The sequence below is a fragment of the Rhamphochromis sp. 'chilingali' genome (assembly GCF_963969265.1).
Source record: "Rhamphochromis sp. 'chilingali' genome assembly, chromosome: 3".
NCBI lineage: Eukaryota > Metazoa > Chordata > Actinopteri > Cichliformes > Cichlidae > Rhamphochromis > Rhamphochromis sp. 'chilingali'.
This window is the reverse complement of record NC_137931.1, coordinates 37,394,892-37,418,227: the sequence shown is the minus strand read 5'-3', so window position 1 is coordinate 37,418,227 and position 23,336 is coordinate 37,394,892. Positions and strand designations below refer to the sequence as shown.

The window sequence follows — 23,336 nt, the reverse complement described above, 5'->3', positions numbered from 1 at the left end:
CCAGTTATTCAGGAGTCTTTTGTCACTACCTAAACTCTCATGGGGGTGTCGAGTATCCGATGTTGAGCAACCTCTCACGTTTCCATAACAACCACGGATCAGAGGGTGGTATTGTCATTGATAGTCTGCGAGATGACTTAAGTGATCCGTGCTCCACCCAGTTATTGTTACTGATACAAGTGTAAAGAGACACCAACAGGTGCCTTCTGTCACAGAGAGCCGCCAGACACTCACTTTTTCTTCAGTTCAGTGGAAATGACGAGATTAAAGCGTCACATTGGGTGAGTTATTTAATACGTATTTGTCTGTTTTAGCCCTAAAGTGACCAAGCTAAAGTAGCAGATGTCATTTATTACACTTTGTAAAGGAATATATCATTTTTAATGGGTCCGTTTATGTTTTCTTTATCTATGGCAGATACTCTAAATTATAAAGAATAATACCTTTTAAAACTTATGGTACGCATGAGCAGGGTTTTTCCTGCTCTTTGGTGGGTGTCTCTATATGTAAACATAATTAAGTCAAGCCAGAGACTCTGTGTTACCTTTATTTAGAAGTTTATGTATTTCTACTGATATTTGGATGTTTCTTTTACCCCCATTTTTAAAACATAAATAAATAATAATAATAATGGTGAGATGTGATAGACTTTTACTCAGTCTTTCACACTAAAATGTTACCTTTTTAAAACCTTTTTAAAAAAGTAAATGCTTCAAAATAACTGCCCTGAGACATTAAAATGGCTGTGGGGTGGTGGCACTTGATTATGATTATTTACAGTTTGTCAAAGATGACAACTAAAAAAAAAACTCATTAAAAACTAAAATAAATGACTGTGAAGAATTTAAATAAATGCACCTTTAGGTCATTAGATCAAAATTTCACCAAAGCAACAAAAATAAAAAATAATTAAAAATATAAAATAAGTGGAAGACAAAAGCGACTGTTTCATGAACATTGATAATCATACCTCAGTTTTACATATTTTTATTTTTATTTTTTTACCAGCGTACCACGTTCTCACACTTTGCCCGGTGGAAGCAGTTGTTCATCATGCAACTTGTTGCAGCTTGTATGGGTTCATATTGGGATGTTTGAGTTACGGCGTCTGCCTGTCCACCTGGAGTGGCATTTTATCTTACAATGGCAGATTAAAGCTGCATGGTAAATGAATCAGTGTTGTCTGAATGCTCCACATTAAGGTTGTATTGGAGCATGTATGGAAATGTAATCTGTGTGCAGGAAACCACACTATTACAGCTAGATGTTTGCATGCTTTAATCATGTCTGCGTGATGAAGGCATTCAGACATGATTAAATCAGGTTTACAGTGGAAAGCATGTATGGCGATGCTCTCGGTGTGCTGCTGCTAAAACGTCAACCACTCAGTTCTCTGCTTGGGGCTGGTCCCTCTCATCTCTCTACACACGTGTAAAAAAAATAAAATAAAAAAATCGTAATCTGTACCAAAAGCTTTTAAATGGAGCCGAAACCTTCAATTTAGTTTTATGTAGCACAAGTTCACAACAACCGTCACCTAAAGCAGCCTTACCGAACGGTCTTTAAGAAACCCGAAGAAGTCCAGTCACTTTCTTTCCAAGCTCCCATGACCTGGATCACCGAGAACCAACATTGCTCTTGAAGTTGGACTGAAGTTAATTGGTTGCCGGGTTGTCGCTGTGTATGATCTGGCTGTTCTGTTCACTCACCCATACTTTGTGTCAGTATGTCAGTGCAGTGGCTGCTGAAAACCTTGCTAAATGTTCTGTGGTGCAAATATAACCATGGAAAACCAAAGAGGCAGTCTGTCTTCTGGTAAAATTACATATTAAGTTTATTTTTTGAGCAACCTGGCAGAGGAAAACAGACCAACGGACATCAACTGTTAAGTGACTACATTATACTTTATTATTCCTGTGATAAAAAATAATTTTGCAGAGGCAGATGGGGGGAATCCCCACGCCTCTTCATGCCTCTCCATGCAGCCTTGCAAATCGCACCCAGTATATAATGGCTCTGTTAATGACCTGTTTTCTCTGCACTGCAGAGTCGAATCATACTTAATGATAAACACCTACAAGTTTAAATCTGTTTATAATCACCTTCAGCTCTCTGAAGACCTCCACACATCACGTTCTCCTCCTCCACTGTTTCCACTCCAAGGAGTTAAAACTCCAAATATGAATGAGGCGGGGGGAAAAAAGTGCTCTTCTGCTTCTAGAGGATTATTTATTCCTCTTTGCAGGCTTTGTGGGAACTGAAATATTCCTCCTCAGGCTGCCAGCTGAACAGTTACCCGCAGAAAGAGGGAGAGACGTGTGTCTTGTCGTGCTGGTGTAATGATAGTGGCTGCTGGAGAACAAGGCCCCTGCCACAGCGTATTATTTGATTGAGCTGCTGATGATAGCCCACGCTGCCTGGCTGTGTAATTAAAAGCTTTCCTTTGTGTTCCTCAGGTTCCCTGACAGAGCTCCAGGTGATTGTAAAGTGAGAGACAAGCCTGCAGAGTTTGAACATTACTCAGCGCCACCCCCTCCTCCCATGACGGGAGCAGACCCCGACTGCAGACACAGAGCTGCTGCTGCCACCCTCAGCCACAGACCCACATCTATTTCTCTCGACCTCACAGAGACTGCCCCCCCTCAGCCTGAGGACCACAGTCACACAGACCCGCACTCTGGACTCTGGAGAAAGCCCCCTGCACTAGAGAACCCTCTGCCTCCACCCAGATGCCCAGAGGTCGACTCCCACGAGTCCTCTGCCGGTTCCCAGAGTGAAGGCTTAAACCTCTCTGATCATAACTCCGCCTTCAACCACACCCACGCTGTTAAAGGAGACTCTGAGCAGGGCAAAGGACAAGGGGCAGGACATCATCTCTCAGCCTCTCCCTCTGCGTCCTCCTACAGACCTTCAGGGCTGGCCAGCATGGAGGGGCACCGCTCACCATCTCCTCAGTTTTCCCCACAGAGACTCAGCGACAGGCCTCCGGTCTCTCTTCAGGATGAATTCTCAAACAGGTAACGTTTGGGTTTTTTTTTTTTCCCCACACATTTCAAAGCTGCACAACATTCTGAACAGCTACTGTAACTCCTCCGCTCATCGCGTCTTTATGCTTCAAGTACAAAGGGGCTCATTGAGAGTCGCTGCCTCTGTAGAGTCAACATGTGAGTGCTATCAAGGCACAGTAAATTAGAGGGATTCTCTGTAGTTCAATTCAGGGCACAAGCAGTTCTGAGATTATTCTGCTCAAAATGTAAACGCCTCCATTTCTTAAGCCCCAAACATGAAACTGTTTGTTCATTTTCTTGATTCGGACCTAATTGATATCATCTGTAGCAAACGTATGACTGTACAGTACCACAGAAAGTGGTGGGAGGAGTCCAGAGGTCTCGGATATCTGAGCACACTGGGCATGGAAAAAATCTCCTCTGCCATCATGCAATGAAACTTTAAATCAGCTCATGGCTGAGAGAACCACAACAGGACGTTTTCTTCTTGTCTAAGTGGAAATTTTCTTCTCTCTCTCTTTTGCAGGATGGAGCATGTGATAGAAAACCAAAGCTCTGCAGTGAGGAAAGTGCCCATCAGGATTGTGCACTCGGGAGGAAATGCAGAGAAGGAAAATACACCGTTTTTGCAGCACAGCAGCCCCCCTGCCATTGAAGCCGAGGGGCACGCCGTGACTCGGCTCGGCAGCCTCGGAGCTGCAGGTCAGGACTCTGTCTTCTGCGCCTTCACCAGGCAGAAGGAGCCCGATGGGGTCCCACACCCTCAAAAGCAACAGATGCCCCAGAGAGACACATACATGACCACTATAGGAGATCACCTCCAACCGCCGCCACCCACAGACGTGTCCAGCAGCAATAAATTGGCGACAAACACAGGAGTGTCCAAGGCAGAGGATCAGAAAAGAGAGGAGCTGGCCAGGGACATCATGGGGAAGGATAAGTCACTAGCAGATATTCTGGATCAGAGCAAGATGAAGACCACAATGGACTTGATGGAGGGCATCTTCCCTCAAGGGGAGCAGCTGGTGGAAGAAGCTCACCAGCGCAGGAAGGTGCAGCCGAAGCAGACAAACTCCCGGCCCGCTGAGGAAAGGTGAGCATCGAGGTCATCCATAGGTGCTACTCGTGTATGCTGTCACCAGGGGGCAGTGTCAGAAGAATGAGGAAGAACCGGGCTGTTGGTTCTTTAGCCTCGTTCCACTGCAGATAAGACGGCAGAAATGATTCAATCATAATGGAGTGGAACTGACCACTACCAACAGCGTCTGTGAACTTTTAATTTTTTAATTTATTTTTTTATTTTTAATTTGGTGAACTTGTCTTTCACTTTCATTGGCTGAGAAGCTGTCTTGAACAATCAACTTTCAGGCCTTTCAGTGCATCTCTGACACAGTTTTGTTTTTGGTGTCACTTCATGTCGCACTGGTAGCGTTTTAGGAGCTTTAAGCCTGTACTGGATTTTTTTTTTTTTTTTAATCTGAAAAAACACCTCTTGTATCCAACTTCCTGTCCTCCTTGTCTTCTCTGCACTGCTTCATGTGTTTGTAAAAGTAAATTATTGATGATTATAGAGTCTGCGTGCAGGCAGAATGCTGATTGGTTGAAAAGTTGGCTTGAACAGGAAAAGGAGTGGCAGCTGTATTAACTACAAAAGGGAAGAAGGATGGAAAAAATCCTCTTGTGTGATAAAACCAGCAGGAGAAGCTCAGACGGCAGATGATGGTCTTTTAATTTAAAGCTATAACAGAGCAGTGGCTGTTACTGAATGTGTTACTGTAGAATTTGCATAACCAAGCAAATCACAGTGCTTCATCTTTAGTTTTGTGATGCTTGGAAATGTGATTTGAAGCTCTGAGCAGCACAATGAAATTTTTCAGGCTTCGGTTCGAGTTGCCCAGTGTTAAAGTCATTGGCTGTAGAGATGTCTGGAAAAGAAATGATTTTTTTTTTCTTTCATGATTACAGCTTTAATAACCTCACTCTGCTCCGTGTTAGTGTGCAAAAAAAGGTTTCATTTTTCCCATACTTACAGACTTAACTGCAAATCTGATGCAGGGGTGAACTGTCCCTTTAAATGTTTGTATTCCCCTCGCTACAAAACTGCTCCTGTAATCAATTTTAACTTTTACTTACAAGCAAGCACCCACATGAAAAAGCGCTGACTCCCATCATCTTTGCAGTTGTGAAGCTGCTTTTATGGCATATTTAAACTTGTGACCTGTTACCTGTTTAACACACCTTGTTCAAACTGATGAGTGTGTCTGCATATACTTGTTAGTCATGAGGTGAAACTTCCTGGAAAATGCTCTTTTCATGCTTTTCTGCATTTCTGAGTTTCTTACTGAATTTATTTCAGGGAAAAGGAGGACAACGTGGCAGCAGCTACCTCGATGGTGACCAGCTCTGCATATTACAGCACATCTGCTCCCAAAGCTGAGCTCCTTATTAAGATGAAGGGCATGCAGGACCAGGAGCAGGAGGAGGAGGACTCTGAAGATGAGCTGGACAATGATTTGGCCAATAAGAAGGTACCAGAAACCAGTGTTTGCTTGTTAAAAAGCTTTACCCTTCGCACTGTTTTGGACTAATCTCTCAGCTTCATCTTTTTCTGCAGCAAGAGCTGATCGACAGCCTCAGCAAGAAGCTCCAGGTGCTCCGGGAGGCCCGGGAGAGTCTTCAGGAGGACATCCTGGACAACAACGCTCTGGGAGAAGAGGTGGAAGCCCAGGTCCAGCAGGTCTGCAAACCCAACGAGCTGGACAAGTTCAAGATGTTTGTGGGGGACCTGGATAAAGTGGTGAGCCTTCTGCTGTCCCTGTCGGGGCGCCTGGCCAGAGTGGAGAACGCCCTCAACAGTCTGGAGGAGGATGCTACGCCAGAGGAGAGGGTGAGCAAACCTTCAGGAATTACTTTAGATAAAGTTCCACTTCAGGCACAAACAAGTGGTGGAAAATGAATAAAAGAAGCTCAGTGTGAGTGTTCAGCTGGAAAAGGTCAGTTAGTCTATTTCATGAAGCCACGCTAAACTTGACCTGCTTGCTAAGAAAATTTTGCGAGTTACATGCGATTGAAGTACAAAAGAATTTACCATATGCACTTTTTCAGATTTCCTCCAGTAATAAAGCATTCAGGGTACCAGTGCTCATTTCCGTTCCTCTGCATCAGGGATGTCAAACATCACGGTCTGCATCCAGCCCACTTTAATCAGTGATATGTCCTCTCTGCCGGTACAGTAGTTAAACTACACATTTAATCCCTGAGTTTTCTTATATATAAAAAAAGAAGTGCAATTTTAACAGAAATCTGTCAATATAACTCTTTGGGCTTAATTTTAAAGAATTAAATGTTTATGACTTAATTACTTTGGTGTAGTATTAATGGCCGTGGAGGAGGTCTTTATCAGTAACTGCAGGAAAAAGTACAAAACTTCTGAAAATGGAGTTAAAATCCAAAATCTCTGTTCTCTGTCACATTTCCCAAAGCCATCCAGTGGGCGGGACGGAAGTCTTTGCTGGGCTGATTCTGGCCTCAGCGCCTTATGTTTGGCACCTGCTTACATCAGAGTTGAAGATAAAACGCTGAACAAAAGCACGATTTTGGCTTTGCATTGTTGTTACTTGGAGTGGGTGTAATTGATTTGGTTTTGGTGTTTAATATTGTTTTTCAGCCCTGAAAATTTTGTGTCTGACTCCATTTTATTCATATTAATTTATGAAAGCTAGAAAAGGTAGAATTTTTTTAAAGCTGTCCTTTTTTAAATATTTTTTTATGTACTTTGAGGGCTTGTAAATCTATTAAAACTATTTTTTTAATCATTATATGAATGGAAAGTTTTGCATGGCTTCATAAAATGTTTCAGTTATTGTATTGAGTAAGTCAGATTTGACTAATACTATATGTATAAATAAATAGGCAGTACTTCAGAGGCTCACACAGGATGCAGCGTGTGCTGGGCTCACGTGAGGACAGAGGACAAAGGAAAGTAGCTCTATCCTGAACCCTTTGTTCTCATTACATCAGGAGCTTTAAGGCATCTGTGGAGCTACTGGAAGGAAGATCTAACAAGTTGAAGCTTTTCTTTGATGGAAATTTATTTAGATGTATCGATACCAAGTGAATAATTTGATATGGGATAGTTAATATACATCCTTTCACACTCTCTCTTTCTTCTTCATCAGCGTACGCTGATTGAGAAGAGGAAGCTGCTGATCCGACAGCACGAGGACGCAAAGGAGCTGAAGGAGAACCTGGACCGCAGAGAGGGTGTGGTTTACGAGATCCTGGCGAGCTACCTGCAGGAGGACAGCCTCGCGGACTACGAGCACTTTGTGAAGATGAAGTCGGCGCTCATTATCGAGCAGCGCAAGCTCGAGGATAAAATCAAGCTGGGCGAGGAGCAGCTGAAGTGTCTGATGGACAGCCTGCCCATAGAGCAGCGGCTGGCCCTCTGAGGAGGACAGACACTGCTGGGTCTGAGAGTCACGTGGTTTCGGCTGCACATGAGCCCTGTGGCCAGCAGATGGCGGCATAGTTAAGAAAATCTGCACATAAACAGCCTATTTGGTGCATTTTCCTGACTTTGTGAGCATGTGTGTACATCACAACCACAAAAAACTCCACAAAACTTTCTTTTTGTAAAGATGGTGGTATTTTTTTTGGGGGGGGGGGGGCAACCAACCACTAATGCCCTTTTATGATATTTTTGCTTTGTTTCTTATGATTTATTTTTATTTTTTTTTTAGTAATTTATTATAGCCTTTTGAATCTGGAGGAGACAGTATTTTATCTTCAACCGATTTAGCTGATGCGTGCTACACACTGAGCATTTAAGAGTATTTATCAAGTATAAATGTCACGAGATCTGTCAAATCTGGCTAAATATGTCAGTAAATTCATCATTCTTTACCTTTTACACTCAAACTAGTGGCCTTTTTTTTTTTTTTTTTTTTAAATAAAATATTCGTGCCCCTGCTTTCCTCACTGAAGAAACATTTCCTCGAGATGAAGATGCACGCACCTGCAGAGAGAGGAGAGTGTTTAACATCACTAAACAGAAGCAGCACTTGACGTCCAGGCTTGATTGGTCACATTTGAAGTGCGCCGAGAACCACTGCACACACTCTTCAGTCCACTTCTGCAGGTCGCATTATTCAGAGCGCTTTTTAGATTTATTCACAGGCAGAAAAGTGTAAAAATCCACAGGATGATGTCACCATGTACATGTTGACCAGGTGTTTCTGTTTCGTCTTCTCACGTCACCGCGGTTTTGTTTTTCATGGTGCAGAAGTTGAATCTCAACACTAAAAGATGTTCAGATTGATGATTATGCAAACAGATATGGATAAAGAGGTTCTTTTTTTCTTTCTTTTTTTTGTACCTTGACCTTCAAATTTCAGACTCTATGGATTAAATCTGTCTCCCAGATACTGGAGAACTTTTTTTTTTTTTCCCCTGCACATTTCAGTTTGTTACAGTTTCACACACTTCGTGCACTTCTACATCCTAAATGTCTTAAAAACGTTATCAGCTGTGCTCCTTTCTGTCAAATAAACGAGTCTGCTGTAGAGTCTGACTGAGGTCTTCTTCTCTCTGGTGTCATTCATTAACTCCACCACACCTTCCTCTCTCTACTGATAAACACTCTTACATAGCAGGGAGCGTATTTAACAGCCCCTTCACGTAACCAAAGCTAATCACACTTCATCGGAAGGATTCGATCTTTATTAATAAGGTGAGACGCATCTAGGTGAGTCAAATAATTAAATATTATTAGGAGTGGTTTAAAGATTTGAATGAATAATCATTAACTACAGCAGTGCTGGCACAGACGGTATGTACGGCTACAATAAAACAAGCTCTTTCCTCGTTTCTACTGTAGCTTTGTTCCTAGTTTCACAATAACTGGCAGAACTCTGTTTTTGAAACATCGGAAGGTAATGTCTTTCTCCTTAACGTACTGAATCTGAAGATGTTAAACCGATCGTATCTTAGCAGAACTTAGTCGAATTAGTGACCTAAAGTGCAGATGTGTGGCTTTTAGTGCTGTCTATTATTCTTAAATATTAATAACCTGAATATTTGTTAACGTATGCTTAATGCCTGTGCTTTATTTATAGCTGCTTTATTATAAAAGTCAATCAATGTCCACGCTGTTAACGTAAGAAAACAAAGACTACCTTTAAGAACGTGTGCAGTAGTTCAGGGTGAGCGGAGTGAATAAAAAGCGAAACTACTAACTAATATAATAACATGTAATGCTACATTATCTTATACATATAAAACATTTTTTTAATGTTTTGCTGTCTATTCAAAGGGAACCTTTGCATAGTTATCAACATATCTCCAGCAACAGGTTAAATATTCTAATACACTGACTTCAGTCACTGATTAGTTTCTGTTCTCTGTATTTGGCATGAGAAGATGTTTCTGCTGTAGCCAAAGTTAGGACACGCTCACATTAATATGAGATAAACTAAATTATAATTTGGGAGTTAAGAGAATAAAAAATAGTAATAACAAGCTGGAATTAACTGAAGGTTTAATGGGAACGGAAAGCTTTTCACATAAGTGGAAAAACATTCGATAAACAGAAAGGGTTTAAATTATGAATATAAAAGTTAAAAGTAGTTGGGGGGGTTTTATTTATACCAAATGAGACTGTAAATATGTGTTCTATCTCTCATGTAGTCTTGTTCTTGTTGACCTGGACCTGAGTGCAAAATTTAATTTTATATCCTGTTCAAATGACAATAAAAATCCTACAAAAATATCATTAGCAGTTGAAATGTTTCAGGCTTGACAAAATCATGGATAAAAGGTAGAAGCTGTGAGTTAACAGTTGATATTTTTATCTGAGAGCATAGATTAAAAGATCAAATCGATGCCTGATAATATGGACGAACAGGTTAGATAAATGTTTATTACGGTTTTTCTCAAAAGTTTGAACACATTTCCAGAACCTGTGGCTCAGTTTCACACAGCTCTAAACATATGATCCTGGTCAAAAACTCCTCAAGTATCTTGCAAAATAAAATGCAGCAGTTTTCACCTACAGCGTGTATGTATAACGAGAAACACTACATAGAAAATCAACGCACAGATACAAAAAGTTCACAGCAATATTTAGAAATGGTTCTTTATTTGTCAAAGTGTTCACCTGAATTTTTTTTTTTTTAAAGACACAAACTGCAGTGAAAAGGAAACTTCGCACTCCATAAATGTTAAAGAGGTAAGTATTTTTCAGTTGCATTGAATAGATAGAATAAACTGTAGGAAACTAAACAGCAGAAAGCAGAAGAGAAAGAACCATTTTAACATAAACCAGTGACACACTCCGGGGCCTGATCAACCCTGGCAGGGCCTCCTTGGATGAGGGTGTCTAGTGATAATGGCCGAAACACCCGATGAATCCAAGGTCCACTACTGACGATGTGTCCCAAATTTTAATATGATCATTTAGATCAGATCTCTAATCCCTAAACCTAACCAAGGAAAAATGGCAGATTAGCCTGGGTAAAAGAATGAAAGTTGAGGCACACAACGATGTTTGCCGCTGGTAAAGTTTCTGGGCTGCTTTTCCTCATAACAGCCATCCCCCAAGGTTTTCTCCGTTAAAGCAATGCATTGTCAGGGATTGTAACATCTAGTCCTTTACTGAATCAGTTGGACAAGCAATGAGTTAAAATATTTTTTTGAGTGTTCAATAAACATAATAAAGAGCGACACTTGAAGTAGTCATTAAAAGTAATGGAAAAATGAGTAACTTCATAAATGATTAGCCTTAAAAAAACGAATCAACGTATGGTTAGCTAAATGTAATCACTAAAAAAATGATGAGATGAACCTGGTTCAGGTCTAGTTTAAAATGAGTTCTTTTATATGGTGCTAATTCTGCTGCATCAGCAAACCACTTTGCAACCCAGCTTCTAGCTTTCATATCATACCACTGTCTTCATGTACCACCAAGTTTAAATGACTGCAGATGGAAATAATATGCTGCCTTAAATGTGGTGACCAAACCCTTTAAAGGTTCCCTCAGAGCTCTTTTCAAATCAAAATACCCTTTATGAATATTTAAGAATAATGCCGTAGTCTTAACTTGTACATGAGAAGCGCACAGGTCATCTTACCACGGCCCTGTGTGTGTTGTTGTTTGCAGCAGGAGTGATGGCTCCAGCGATCGGTCGCTCTGAGAATTAGTGGTCAGACTGGACAACAATGCTTTACCTCACTCACACGGCTCACTGGCAGTTCCTGGGCCTGATAGTCGGATTCCTGGCATGGATCCTCACCATGACCACCGCCGGCCTCAACGAGTGGCGTCTCTGGCGAGTAGGCAATGCGTCCATCATCAGCTCGAGCGAGGCCTGGGTTGGTATTTGGAGGACGTGTTTCTACAGTCATGTCCTTCCCGATATGGAGAACTGTCGAAGCATCAGCATATCGGACAGCTTTCTTCCCGTGGAGATCCCTGTGGCTCAGGTGCTGATGATGCTCGCGGCCATCTTTGGCCTTGCCGGGAACATCTGTGCTGCAGTGGCGGTGAGGATGGCCTACTTCTCTGTTGAAGATCGCAGGAGCATCAGGCTAGTCTTCCTGCTGGCAGGGGCGCTGTATTTGCTCACAGGGATGTCCTCCTTGGTGCCACTGGCGTGGAACATGAACTCTGTGCTGAAAAACAGCACCATAGACTTTCCTCCTGAGTTCCAAATCCCTGCTCCTCCTGTCAGCCAGCGAGTTGGCTCAGCCATTGGAGTGGGCCTCTGCGCCTCCATTGCAACACTCTTAAGTGGCCTGCTTTTCCTTTGCTACAGGTACGCTTGGCGGGCCGTGAGCACAGCGGGCCCTGGCGACCAGCTCAATGGCCCCTGGACAGTGACAACACTGCCATGCAAGTCTGAACTGGTAAATAGAGCAGGCATGGATAACGCTGCCTTTCACAGTGAATAAAACTCAACAGAATAAAATCTATGAAGGGAGACTGACTTTAGGGCTTTTTGTTTTGTTTTGTATTTTTTAAAAAGAGGCTAGGTTTGATACTAGAACTAAAAAAAAAGACTGACTTGCCATATCTCAACCAGAAAACCAAAACAAAGAGCTAAAAGATGCTAAAATTCCTTGTGAACATACAAGGGATATTGATCAATTGTACTTTTATCATAAAAACAATGATTTCATTGTACTGAAAATAAAAGCCAGTGACTATTTACCCTATAGTTTCTATTTTAGGTTTATGTGACTGATTGAAGTTCAGGGATGGCTGCTTATCTACAAAAGTAATAATAAACTTTATCTCTGTTACTGAGGAGTGGTGTGTATGTGTGTGAGTGTGTTAGTGGCCTCAGCTTTTATGTAAGAACTGTTACGATCAGTGTTATTGCCACACAAGCCCGTGGGAGGCGACATAACATTTCAAGGTGTGGCTTCTTAGGAGTCCTGCGTGAGGAGGGGTGAGAGTCGGCCAGGTTGACCCGCACACGTGACCTGGGTAGGAGGCTGACGAGAGCAGGCATGTGAGCGTGAAGAGGGGGCTGCTTCATTGGGGTGATTGTTACCATGGAAGGCACTCATACACACACTGGCCCTGTGGCTGGCTCTACCTCTCTGGAGGCGGCTAGCTGATGGAGAACAAAAAGCCCTCTTCAGACAAGCACAGCACTCAGAAACGCAAGGCTCAGAAGTGGATGACCAGTAGAGCTGCTTTAAATACTGCAGAAAACTACTATTTGAATTAGGTGTAACCAAATTTTATTATTAAAAAAACAACAAAAAACAGGCCTGTAAAAAGTAGTAAATAATTATTTGTCTAAAATGTTCGTCTGTCTCCACAAACCCTACCTACCTATCTCACTTGTGCTGTACATATCCTTTAGCAGATAAAGCTGTTGTGCTTTGTTCTCTATCTTTATCATTTACGGTGTTTTATGGAGGAAAACTGATAAGAAGACTGATTGCAAATGTGTCATATCAAAGTCTGTAGAATTAAACCCAAAGGTAACCGCAGCTGGATAACATCTCACCCCATAATATGAGATTTTACTTGCAGAAGATCTGGAATAAAACTCTAGATGAGCAATTATATCTTAAAGCCGCTGTATTTTCCTGAAGAATTGCCACAATACCCAGTGGCAATGTTCAGTAATCAAGACCAAAATCGTTTTATTACTCTGTGCCTGTTCACGTGTCGCCAGCGGTGGAAAAAACGTTGTCTCAAAGTATTGATTAGCGACTGAAATTGATAGCTAAAAGCCTTTAGCTATCACAATTACATTTGTTTTTTTTATATTATTACCAATTAAAACTCTTACCAATGAATTAAAAGTTGAAATACGAAGCTAAAAATGCAGATAAAATGTTGTTAGCTAAAAGGATAGATTAGCAGTTGAAATTGTTAGCTTAAAAAAAAAAGCTATTAAACTGTAGTTATAAGCAATTGATGATTTAAAATATGAATAACTTAAAAAAATAAATGAAAGAAAGGCTAAACGTAATACTTAATAGTAAACATCTAGTATATAGCATTTTTCTCAAAGCCCACGCTAAGGTTCCGGTATTTACAGAAGGAGATTTCAGGTACCATGGATGTGCTTTTCCTTTTTTTACTTTAACTACACTTGGTAGTGATTCCTGTGCAATTTTGTATTTTGCTGATATTTATGATATTAATGAACTGATATTCTTTATATTTAACTGTGATAAAATATAATTATTGCTATTTCACAGTTGCTGCTTCAACACTTTACCAGTAAAATCGAAACATCAGGTGCAGAAGATAGTTAAATGGTTTTGTAAATGGTTAAAATAGAAAATCTTGCTCAAGAGTGACTCATGTATTGCAAAACTTTAGTTTCCATCATCTAACATTGAAACAGAAACTTGGATGATCTTTATCTCCATCTGAACTACCAGAATGGGTCATGATTTGGGTCATGTTTGCTTATCAACCCATCTACACAGGTTTGTTTATTTGCAGTCGGATGCATTTAGAGTAAATTATTCACGACTACAAGACATATAATTTTCCTTGACGTTTCAGTGGCATTTACAGTAAACAAAGCAAAAAGAAAATATCTGCAGCTATTTTTATGCCTCCCTGATGCCCACACATAGGGAGACTATGTGGCATCGGAGGACAGGATTGTCCCTCTCAGTGGGCCTCAGAACCACCTCTTCAGGAGCAAAGTCTGGCATGTCATTGGCACCTCAGGTAACATATGCTCCTGTGACAACTTCATTATCTCTCATTAGCTTCATTCTATAAGAACTAACTCCACAGACATGCACCAACCATGGAGGTTTATAAATCCTCATCCTCCCATGCAATAACACATTATGTCAATGTACTTTGAGCGTATGTAAATGACACAGACAGTTATGGATGGCAGAGCGCGGTGGCACCCTCTGACCTCAGCAAATTTGTGTAATTATGTCAGCTTGTGCTACATTCTTCACAGTACACAGTGCCCATTAATGCGTTCATTAAACACAGCTTAGCTCAGCGAGTGACCAGGAAATCTTGTGGAATTAGACTCAAGCTGTGTTTCCACCGCCGCAGACACACCTGACAAACCAACGGACAGGTTTTTAGTCCCATTTGGTCGCCTGAGAGTCACAGACGAGCAGGGGGGGCTGATGAGGGATTGAGGAAAAGAGCAGCCATGTTTCTACCTCTGACATAACTGGAGTCAAACCTGCTCATGGCTTCAGAAAACATTTTAACAAATACAGGAAATTTACCTTTTTTAATAAAAAAAAAGAGCCATTTTTCACCAGGATTGCAATGAAATTCTTTATGTGAATCATCTCAGTGTGCAACTCAAGAATAGTTTGTGCTTTAAGAGTTATTCTGTATGTTTACAGACTAATAATTGACAATTACAGCATTTAAAAAGCTCAAGAGTCCTGCTAAACAGGCTTGAAATTATATTTTTCTTGTAAGAGAAAAAATTTGAAACCACTCCAGAGTAATGGATAAAAAGGCCTTTTATAAAACATTTCTTTATAAAATAGATTTATTCTTGCTGATCACAGCAGATCGTCTTATAATGTCTGATTGTGCAGGTGAGTCATGTAAAAGGGCTGAAACAAGGCGTAAATGTCACCATCGTATGTTGTCTCGGTGGTTTACATCATTGCTGTAAAGCGGTCCGACGTGCAGATCTACAGGTGATTGTGTTGTGATTTCAGTCTCTACACAGGTAAATCATCTGTTAAACGTACTCTGTGCGCTTCCTGTAATTTACACCTGTGCCCATCACCTGGTACCGCCGCTGCAGCACAGGCTGAGGCTCCACCTGAGAGCACGAGGACGAGGTGATCAAGATCAGGCCGGCAACTATGAGGAGAAATCCTGCTGCCCAGCCGCAGTACAAAGCGTCTCCAAACTCCCACCGAGGCACCACGTCAGGCACTTTGTCATCAAAGAAATGCATCACTGCTATATGTGCCATATAGGACACGGGAATCAGACACAGAACCCCAGAAACCATCCCGAGCACCCCTCCCGTGATGATTAAAATCCTCTTGGTTTGTTGACCGCTGTCCTCTTTACAGCTGTGGACCAAGTCAAGTCCAGGTATTCCCACGAGAATTCCCAGCATGCCCACAGCGAGGGCAGCACACATGAGGATGCGGGCCAGCTTGAGGTCTGTGGAAAGGCCCAGCAGGCTGTCATAAGCCCTACACTCCATCCCTCCAACGTCCTGGACCACGCAGGTCTCCCACAGGCCCAGCTCGTAGCTCTCCACAGGCAGCAGCGCAGTGCTCATGGTCAGCCACTGCGGTAAGATAGTGGTGGTTAAAGCGCACAGCCATGCTCCAACGTAGACCAGCATCCCCAGCAGCTCCAAAGCGCAGGCGCACGTGTCCATGTTTCTCTCCCCCTCTCTCTGGCCTCCACGCTTGACAGAGCCACAAGAGTTCTTCTTCTCCTTCTCTGGCTGCACTTCAGATGGAGAGGCCTGTCGCTGTACAGTCGGGACAGGAACTGCTCAAAACACCTGATAATTAGAGTTGACCGCTCTAGCTCTGAGGCTTGGAGTTCGTTCTCAAACAGTTCCCACTCAGAGGAGCACACATCTTCTGCTGCTGGAGGGAGAGGGGGGCCCGCATGGCCCTCCCCTTTGTGGTCCTCCTGCTCTCGCTGCTGTGCCAATGGGCAGCAGGGGCAGAGGCAGAGATGGCCACGATTTTTACAAGACCATTCCTATATGCTCTTCCAAAACTGCATGCCATAAGGGATGTCGTTAAAAAAAACAACAACTGCTTGAAGTTCAGTTTGCATCCTGCAATCCAGCAATAACTGGGTACAAACATATGAACAAGGGGCCACACACTACAGCAAACTCAGCTTATTATTTGCAAATGCTAAACACTCTTGTCATAAACTTAGTTGCCATTAAAGCCCTTCATCTCTGTCCTCAAAGGGTTTTTCCTGTAGCCATGAGTAGAAAAACATTTCAGTGTTAGAGTATCATAAAGGCAGTGTTGCACAACTAGGCCTTTGAGTGATTTATTACCAGTGAAAAATGTTATGTAAGGACAGTAATGCTGAGATTTGCTCATAACCATTTAAGTTAAATTTAAAAATATATGAATATTTTTGTCATATTCCTTGTGGTGGGATAGCTGCTCACAGTCAGGCTGTCTGCTGCATGTGACTAAATCTGAAACAACAGAGCAGCTTATTGTGTGCTCTCGTATGAACACTGCATGGTTGTGGGAAATGATCGTAGGAGGCAATAGATCAAAGCTGAGATGTGAGAAAATGTTTCCCGTTCATAAACTCATAGACAGACGTACAAACCACAAACAAACACACAAACAAAAATGCACAGATAATATCCCCGGGCTGCCAAACTCCTCCTGCTCTGGCGAAGAAAACACTCAGCTGACTGCTGTGATGTCCTCACAAACACTTAAGGAATACCAAACGATACCAGAAACAAGCTTAATCTCAGCTTTAAAGGGACGTCTCTGCAGCTATAGACAAGTTACTCATGATGTTCCTGGCCAAGAATGTCACATTACACATCCAACTTAATTTCTGTCTCTGAAAATATAAAAAATTAAAGTGTAGTTGCAGTTCCCCTTCTTACCCACAGAGGCCGCCAAATATCCTGCACAAATAAATAAATTGGCATGTGGTGGGGGATATTATTCAGAGTTTAAAAGAGTATTTTTTAATACTCTGAGAGAGAGTCTCACCTAGTGTCTGGTTTTACTGCTCCTCCTAATCCTCTTTCTAACTTGTTCTTCCACAGTTTTAAACTTAGCTGGATGCACAGTGTTAATTATGCTGACCACAAAATAGTTTGTAAATTTAAGTGAAAACCCCCTCACTACTGCACAAAGAAAGACACACACTTATTGGAGGTATTTGTCCTTCTTGCTGTGACGCAGCTGAGAAGATCCTGGCCTGTTTTAGTCATATTGTGTTTTATGTACCTCTGTACCATTCTACTTCTTGTGTTTTTTCATAAACAATACATAACTTATAAGTAATAATAAAAAAAACTTTATTGCCATTTATTTTATCATAGCTTATAAAAACCTTAATTGTAGATTTTTAATTTTGACTCGCTGAAAATGGGAGAAACCAGGAGGGAAGATAAGAATTGAGTATTTCAGAGGGACATCTTAGATTGACCAATTTGGAGACAAAGTTAAAGAGGCAAGCCTGAAATGATTTGGTATTAGTACATACAATACTATACTAATATAGTATCTAAAGTACAGAGGAGGTATAGTGGATATTGGATAATGCATGTTGAGTATGGAGCTTCCAAGCAGGAGGAAAGGAGGAAGATCTCAAAACATTCACTAATGTAATGAAGAAGGACATGCAGAGGGTTGGTGTGACAGATGAGGATGCAAAGAAGAGGGTCAGATGGAGGCAGATGATCCCCTTTGGGAACAAAAGGGAAAACCTACAAGAAGAAGATGATAGTTGCATATTTTAGGTAGGTAATTTGGATATTATTTGGTGGGGTGGGCTGCTTTTAACCATGTAAAGCACTTTGTGCTACATCTTTGTATGAAAAGTGATTTATAAATAAAGATTGATTGATTGATATTTGAATCTACTTTTAGCTACTTAAGTAAGAATAATTGTAAAACAGTTGAAACGCCAGGAAGTTGATCTGGGTGGCCGGTGTATGAGCTGTTGCAGTGCCAATTAAGGCCAAGAGGTGGCGCAGGTGCACCACTAAAACGACTCCTTCAAACAACAGCGTGATCGGGGGAGTTTCCCTAGATTTTATATTAAAATGATATCTTTTTTATAACTGTCTTATATTAATATTAAAATTAAAAATTACTTATTTAAATTGTATATACACAAACAGAAGCTACTCTTGAGATACATTAATGAGTGAATCAACAGGTTTGTGTCGCAGCGTTAGCTAAATCACTCAGCTGAATTAACATTAAAATGAAACTTTAAGTCTATTTTATAAGGTATGTTTTCGCGGCGCCGTGAAGCTTTAATGAAAGTGTTGAGCTCTGAAGTTTCCTCATTGGACAGGGGGAACTGGCTCCGTCGTACGTATGCAAATCCGCTCCCGAATATGGACACGGGGAATGAAATATGGCGGAGAAGGCGAACATGGAGAAACGAGCACTGAGAGAGCCCCGCCGCGCTGATTTTGGAGGGTTGTAGAAAGAAGAAGAGGAAAGTGGATGTACCCCCGGTGGGACTTTTTCCAGCCTCGGTGGAAAGTTTTGTATCTGCGTTTCTTTTCTCCAGCGCGTCCAGGTCGTTTGGTTGTAATGCAGTGAGGAGCGACTTTTTCAGGGGGATAAAAGCAGGGCAGGGGGCTGCAGCCCTCTCACCGTCTCGACGCTATGCCGTGGGTCAGCGGCGGAAAGCGGAGAGAGAGCTCGGAACTGCCGCTGCCCGCGGGCTGGGAGGAAGCCCGGGATTACGATGGCAGAGTGTTTTTCATCGACCACAACACCCGGCAAACTTCATGGATTGACCCCAGAGATAGGTACGCTTAAGGCCCTGGAGTAGTGTTATTACACACACTAACAAAAAGTAATCTTAATACAACGAGACTTCTTTATAAACTGACATAACTCACAGGAGAGCAGGGGCGTTTCCAGGGGGGGTTTAATGGGGTGGCACAGAGGGACCGAGAATGAGACAGGGTTGGCTCACTGGAAAATAATTGTAGAAAAGTAATATAGAAAACATAAACGAACTACGAACCATCCTATTCCTTCAAATAGAAGCTTTTATGTGCAAAATGGCTCTTCACATAAGCCTGAAAATTTCATTCAAAGCTATTTGAAAAAGTTTCACCATCAACATACACTGTTCTTCTTCTTAGTTTTAGTTTCCTAAAGAAACCTACAACTTTGATCACAGAGAATATCGTTCCCCCCCCACATAATACATCCTTAAATTTTCTTTCTTTTTTCTGGTTATTTTTATTTACTACATTTGGCCTTATGTTGAACCCGTCAATTTAAGATTTTGTTTTGATGCACTTGATGATAGTAAGCTGTTCTGTATGCATGTCACCAGTTTAGTTCTTAGTTCTAGACCAGGGGTCCCCAATCTCAGTCCACGAGGGCCGGGGGCCCTGCAGGTTTTAGATCTCACCCTGGGTCAACACACCTGAATCACATGATTAGCTCATTACCAGGCCTCTGGAGAACTTCAAGACATGTTGAGAAGGTAATTTATCCATTTAAATCAGCTGTGATGGATCAAGGACACATCTAAAACCTACAGGGACACCGGCCCTCATGGACTGAGATTGGGGACCCCTGGTCTAGACTAAGACAAAGATTATTAGCACTGTGGGCACCAAAATTTCTTGTGTAGTATCTTGTTGAACTTAAGAGATGAACTTAGGCGTATAAATAAGGAAAAGTCAATGAAATCGCCTCTTCCCCTTCCTATTATTTTATTTATTTATTTATTTTTTTTATAGGGTGGCACAAAGCAAGAGGGGATTCACGGGAAATCAGAAAATATAATGTAGACCGTAAATGAAAGTAGAAAGCATTGCAGATCCCTGTGCTATAATAGAGTTTATGAGAGTGTGAAAATGGTTTGATGAATAACTGTTTAAAGCGGATGTGGAAACTGTTTCTGTTATTTTCATTTAAGTTTATGGTCGACATATAGCTCAATATGATTTAAAGCAAACTCTAAATTTTTCCTACCTTTAATAAATGTCCTAGTTTTCACATTTAATGAACCAGTTTACAAAAAATATAACTGGATAGAACTGTCTTAAAATATAGGCGAACTAAATAAGTGGGTGAGTCTATCATGTAGATAAACAATAGTATTTTATGCCTGTATTATATTATTCTTGTAAAAATGTCATTATTTTAGTATTTGACTTGGATCTTCAGTCCTCCCTTCAGCTGGCAGTTTTTATTGGGAAACACTAAGTAAGCAATAATGTCAGTGCAGTTTCCATATAAAGACACTGAGAGGATTTAAAAGTTTTATCATTAAATATACTTAAAGTACTTATCATCCAGAATCATGATTATTCATTTAATAATTTTTATAACTGTAATATTGTAGCTGGAGATTATTTTAATTACTTTATTACCGATTGATTGATGGATTGATAATACTTTATTCATCCCGAGGGAAATAGTCTGATCTCTCCTATATTATTAGCTGTATATTTTAAAATCAAATTATATTTGTAATATCGTATTTACATATAAAATAGAGTAAGAGTAGAAAGTAGAATAATATAGAAATAAAGTAGAAGTATAAATAATAAATGTACTATATTAGACTATAACACTGGCCCTGTTCATGTTCTTGTAAAATTACCCGCATATCTGGACAATGCCCCTGTTGGAGCAAGGTTGTAATTACTATCAGAGGTTGTGTTTTGGGGATAAGTAAAGTTTAAGTTTGGCACACAGCACTATACACGAGGCTAAAATAAACATGAAGATTAGGTGCCAAAGAAAAATATAAGACGCAGTAAAATAAACAGGTAGTTTTAAAATAAGTAAATAACAATTCAATAAAAGAGTCTTCAACAGAAGACCAGTTTTTGACTGCTTTTTAAAAGAATCCACAGGGGCAGCTTCTTTATTGTGAGGTTGTGGTGAATCATGTGGCCACAGTCGATGATCGTCTGAGGTTTGGGAGCAGCTGTGGGCCTCCACAGCGCCTACAGAAGCTCCCTTACAAACATGATCATGGTCTAATGATCCCGCATGTCGGTTTAAACATGAAATTTGACAGTTTGGACGTAAAATTAGACAGCAGCTCAGCCTTTCTATTGTTGCAGAGGAGTTGTTTTTGTCCAAGTTAACCCTGTCAGCGTGGTCACCTGAGCTATTTATCTGTCCCTTCTTCACTTAGAAGAAAACCTATTGAGTGTGTGTTCGCATGTGTGTCAAACCTCAGTCATCCAGACTCATCAGTAAGCCCTGCAGATTTATGACTTCCAGTGACCTGAAACATTCCTGGCTCACACACCTAATACAGAGCGCCATTGTTATCCAGCTCCCCTTTCCTTTCCACACAAAGACACCTCCTAAAGACCAGTCAGAGAGTGAAGAGCTGCTCTCATGTTTGTCATGTCCAGCCTTCAAAAGATGACAATTTTAGTGTGTGATTTCCATTGCATGGAGATTTCAGCATGGAGATTAGTAGTCGGACATGTGCTTTAAACTCCAACTCCCAGAAATCTTTGTGAAAGTATGTGAGGAATGCTCGCTGGGCCACTGAGAAAGCTGCAAGGATGTGCTTTTTGCGGGGACTGGGATTTTTACCAGCCCAGAAGCAAGCTCAATCAGGCATTCAAAGCAGACTTTGTTGTGAGATTACTGGGAATTACAGCAAGTATTTTAGCTCTGATGTATTATGAGGGGAAAGGCTGAAATTCACAAAAACCGAGCTCAAAGTATGGCGAGTACTAGTGTACATTTTACTCCAGCAGTGGGCTTCTAGTAGCTGCGTGTAATCTAGATAAGGAAAACCTGATTTCCTCGTGAGTTGATTAACCGTTGTTGTTTGCAGCTAATAGCAGTTTCACATATTTTTATAGTCATCAGCATTTGAGGGAGGGCCTTCTTTAGTAAGACTAAAGAATGTTTTCTGTATTTGTTCTGGTGCTACTCCGTGATTTATAGGCTTTCTCATTGGAGGAATGTCTGCTGTCACCACCTGATACTGACTTTCCATTAAATCACATCGCAGCACAAACCTTCTGCTAATGAGCAGCAGATACAAAAAGGTGTCAGCTGTTCTGTCAGGGTTTTAAAAAAGCAGATAAATGAGGCTGTTTGCATGCACGTATGTCAAGAGCAGAGAGATGAATGCAGAGATAAGAGGTTCGTAATTTCTCCTGTCAAGTCTCGGTTTGACAGCTGCTCTGCTGAATTGAAATCAAAGGATGAACGTTACTCATTGGGTGTTGAACCCCTGAGAATCAGCTGATCTGCTCTGTCCAATGACTTTTTTTGTAAAGCCTTGCAAAAGTTTGCTTTCTTACTGTTCATATTTTTGGAGTTACAGGATCTGAGAATACACTGGGCTGGGTTGAAATTTGGTGCTTTTTAGTTTGCGTGATTTTTTTTTTTCCTGCATTTTTCCTCCTAACTTTGTAAATACAAGAGACAACTTTTTACTTTTCGATACATTTTTATGACTAAAAAGAATGCTATTTTTAAAGAAGAAATCACCTAAATTAACCCACCTTTATCTATTTGAGGTCCTGTGACAAAAAACAAAGACAAAAAAAATCTGCTGATTCTGAGGGGGTCAGGAGGGAACTTCTTACAGCAGGGTCATTTTGTGACTCATTTGTTTTTATAGGACTTCATCATGAGATCTGGGTTTTACCTGAGGCTGCTAAATGGAAAAAAATATCAGCCAGACACTTAAAAGACAAATCATGTGATGAGATTCTTTGGAGGTGTTGTGGAATTATAAAAATGCAATAAATGTAGTCAGGTGAAGACTGTTTGTGTGTTTAACCCTCAAGCCACCAAGATAATGACCAGAGGCGTTCTCCTGCAGTAAATATTTCTACTCTGCTAGGTGCTTACATCGGAGTGTGAGTATGTGTGTATTAATGATAAAAAGCACGTAGAATGAATAAAATAAAGTGTTGCATGTATGATTGGGTGCGTAGTAAGAGTAGAAAAGCGTTATTTACATACCAGTCGGGGGAGCGGGGTGGAGGTGGAATGCTCTATATTTTGGGAATAATATGATCTGTTTTACAGAAAACACTGGCCTCAGATTTGCAGTTTAACTCCTGGCTCTCAAGAAACAAAAAGTACAGTACAGCAGCTTGTGTGATCTAGTGTGTTGCTCACCAGGTCTGCCTG

The 23,336-nt window shown here is 41.1% G+C and overlaps 4 protein-coding genes across 13 annotated transcripts in view; 3 read left to right on the top strand and 1 right to left on the bottom strand.

Moving 5' to 3' along the window:
* The window catches only part of shroom2a (shroom family member 2a), a 44,371-nt gene extending 36,168 nt beyond the window's left edge, over nt 1–8,203 (top strand). For all 9 annotated transcript variants that reach the window (XM_080877180.1, XM_080877181.1, XM_080877178.1 and 6 more), the window contains 5 exons: nt 2,457–3,017; nt 3,535–4,101; nt 5,365–5,536; nt 5,623–5,895; nt 7,187–8,203. In XM_080877180.1, the coding sequence (XP_080733306.1) occupies nt 2,457–3,017; nt 3,535–4,101; nt 5,365–5,536; nt 5,623–5,895; nt 7,187–7,459 (1,846 nt within the window). In that variant the 3' untranslated portion in view covers nt 7,460–8,203. The remainder of the gene's footprint in view (nt 1–2,456; nt 3,018–3,534; nt 4,102–5,364; nt 5,537–5,622; nt 5,896–7,186) is intronic.
* Nucleotides 8,204–8,528: 325 nt separating this feature from the next.
* cldn34a (claudin 34a) lies at nt 8,529–12,264 on the top strand. The gene is made up of 3 exons (XM_080877187.1): nt 8,529–8,739; nt 10,187–10,236; nt 11,170–12,264. The coding sequence occupies exon 3, from the start codon at nt 11,226–11,228 to the stop codon at nt 11,955–11,957; it is 732 nt and encodes a 243-aa protein (XP_080733313.1). The 5' UTR covers nt 8,529–8,739; nt 10,187–10,236; nt 11,170–11,225; the 3' UTR covers nt 11,958–12,264.
* Nucleotides 12,265–15,217: 2,953 nt separating this feature from the next.
* On the bottom strand, nt 15,218–15,877 carry cldn33b (claudin 33b; the record flags this gene model as incomplete). The annotated part of the gene is made up of 1 exon (XM_080878110.1): nt 15,218–15,877. One exon carries the CDS (start codon nt 15,875–15,877, stop codon nt 15,218–15,220), a length of 660 nt encoding a protein of 219 aa, XP_080734236.1.
* A 2,675-nt stretch (nt 15,878–18,552) lies between these two features.
* The window catches only part of wwc3 (WWC family member 3), a 42,924-nt gene continuing 38,140 nt past the window's right edge, over nt 18,553–23,336 (top strand). The window contains exon 1 of one of the 2 annotated variants that reach the window (XM_080877843.1): nt 18,553–18,997. In XM_080877843.1, coding sequence (XP_080733969.1) covers nt 18,852–18,997 — 146 coding nt within the window. In that variant the 5' untranslated portion in view covers nt 18,553–18,851. The remainder of the gene's footprint in view (nt 18,998–23,336) is intronic. The other variant, XM_080877844.1, reaches the window with a different exon arrangement.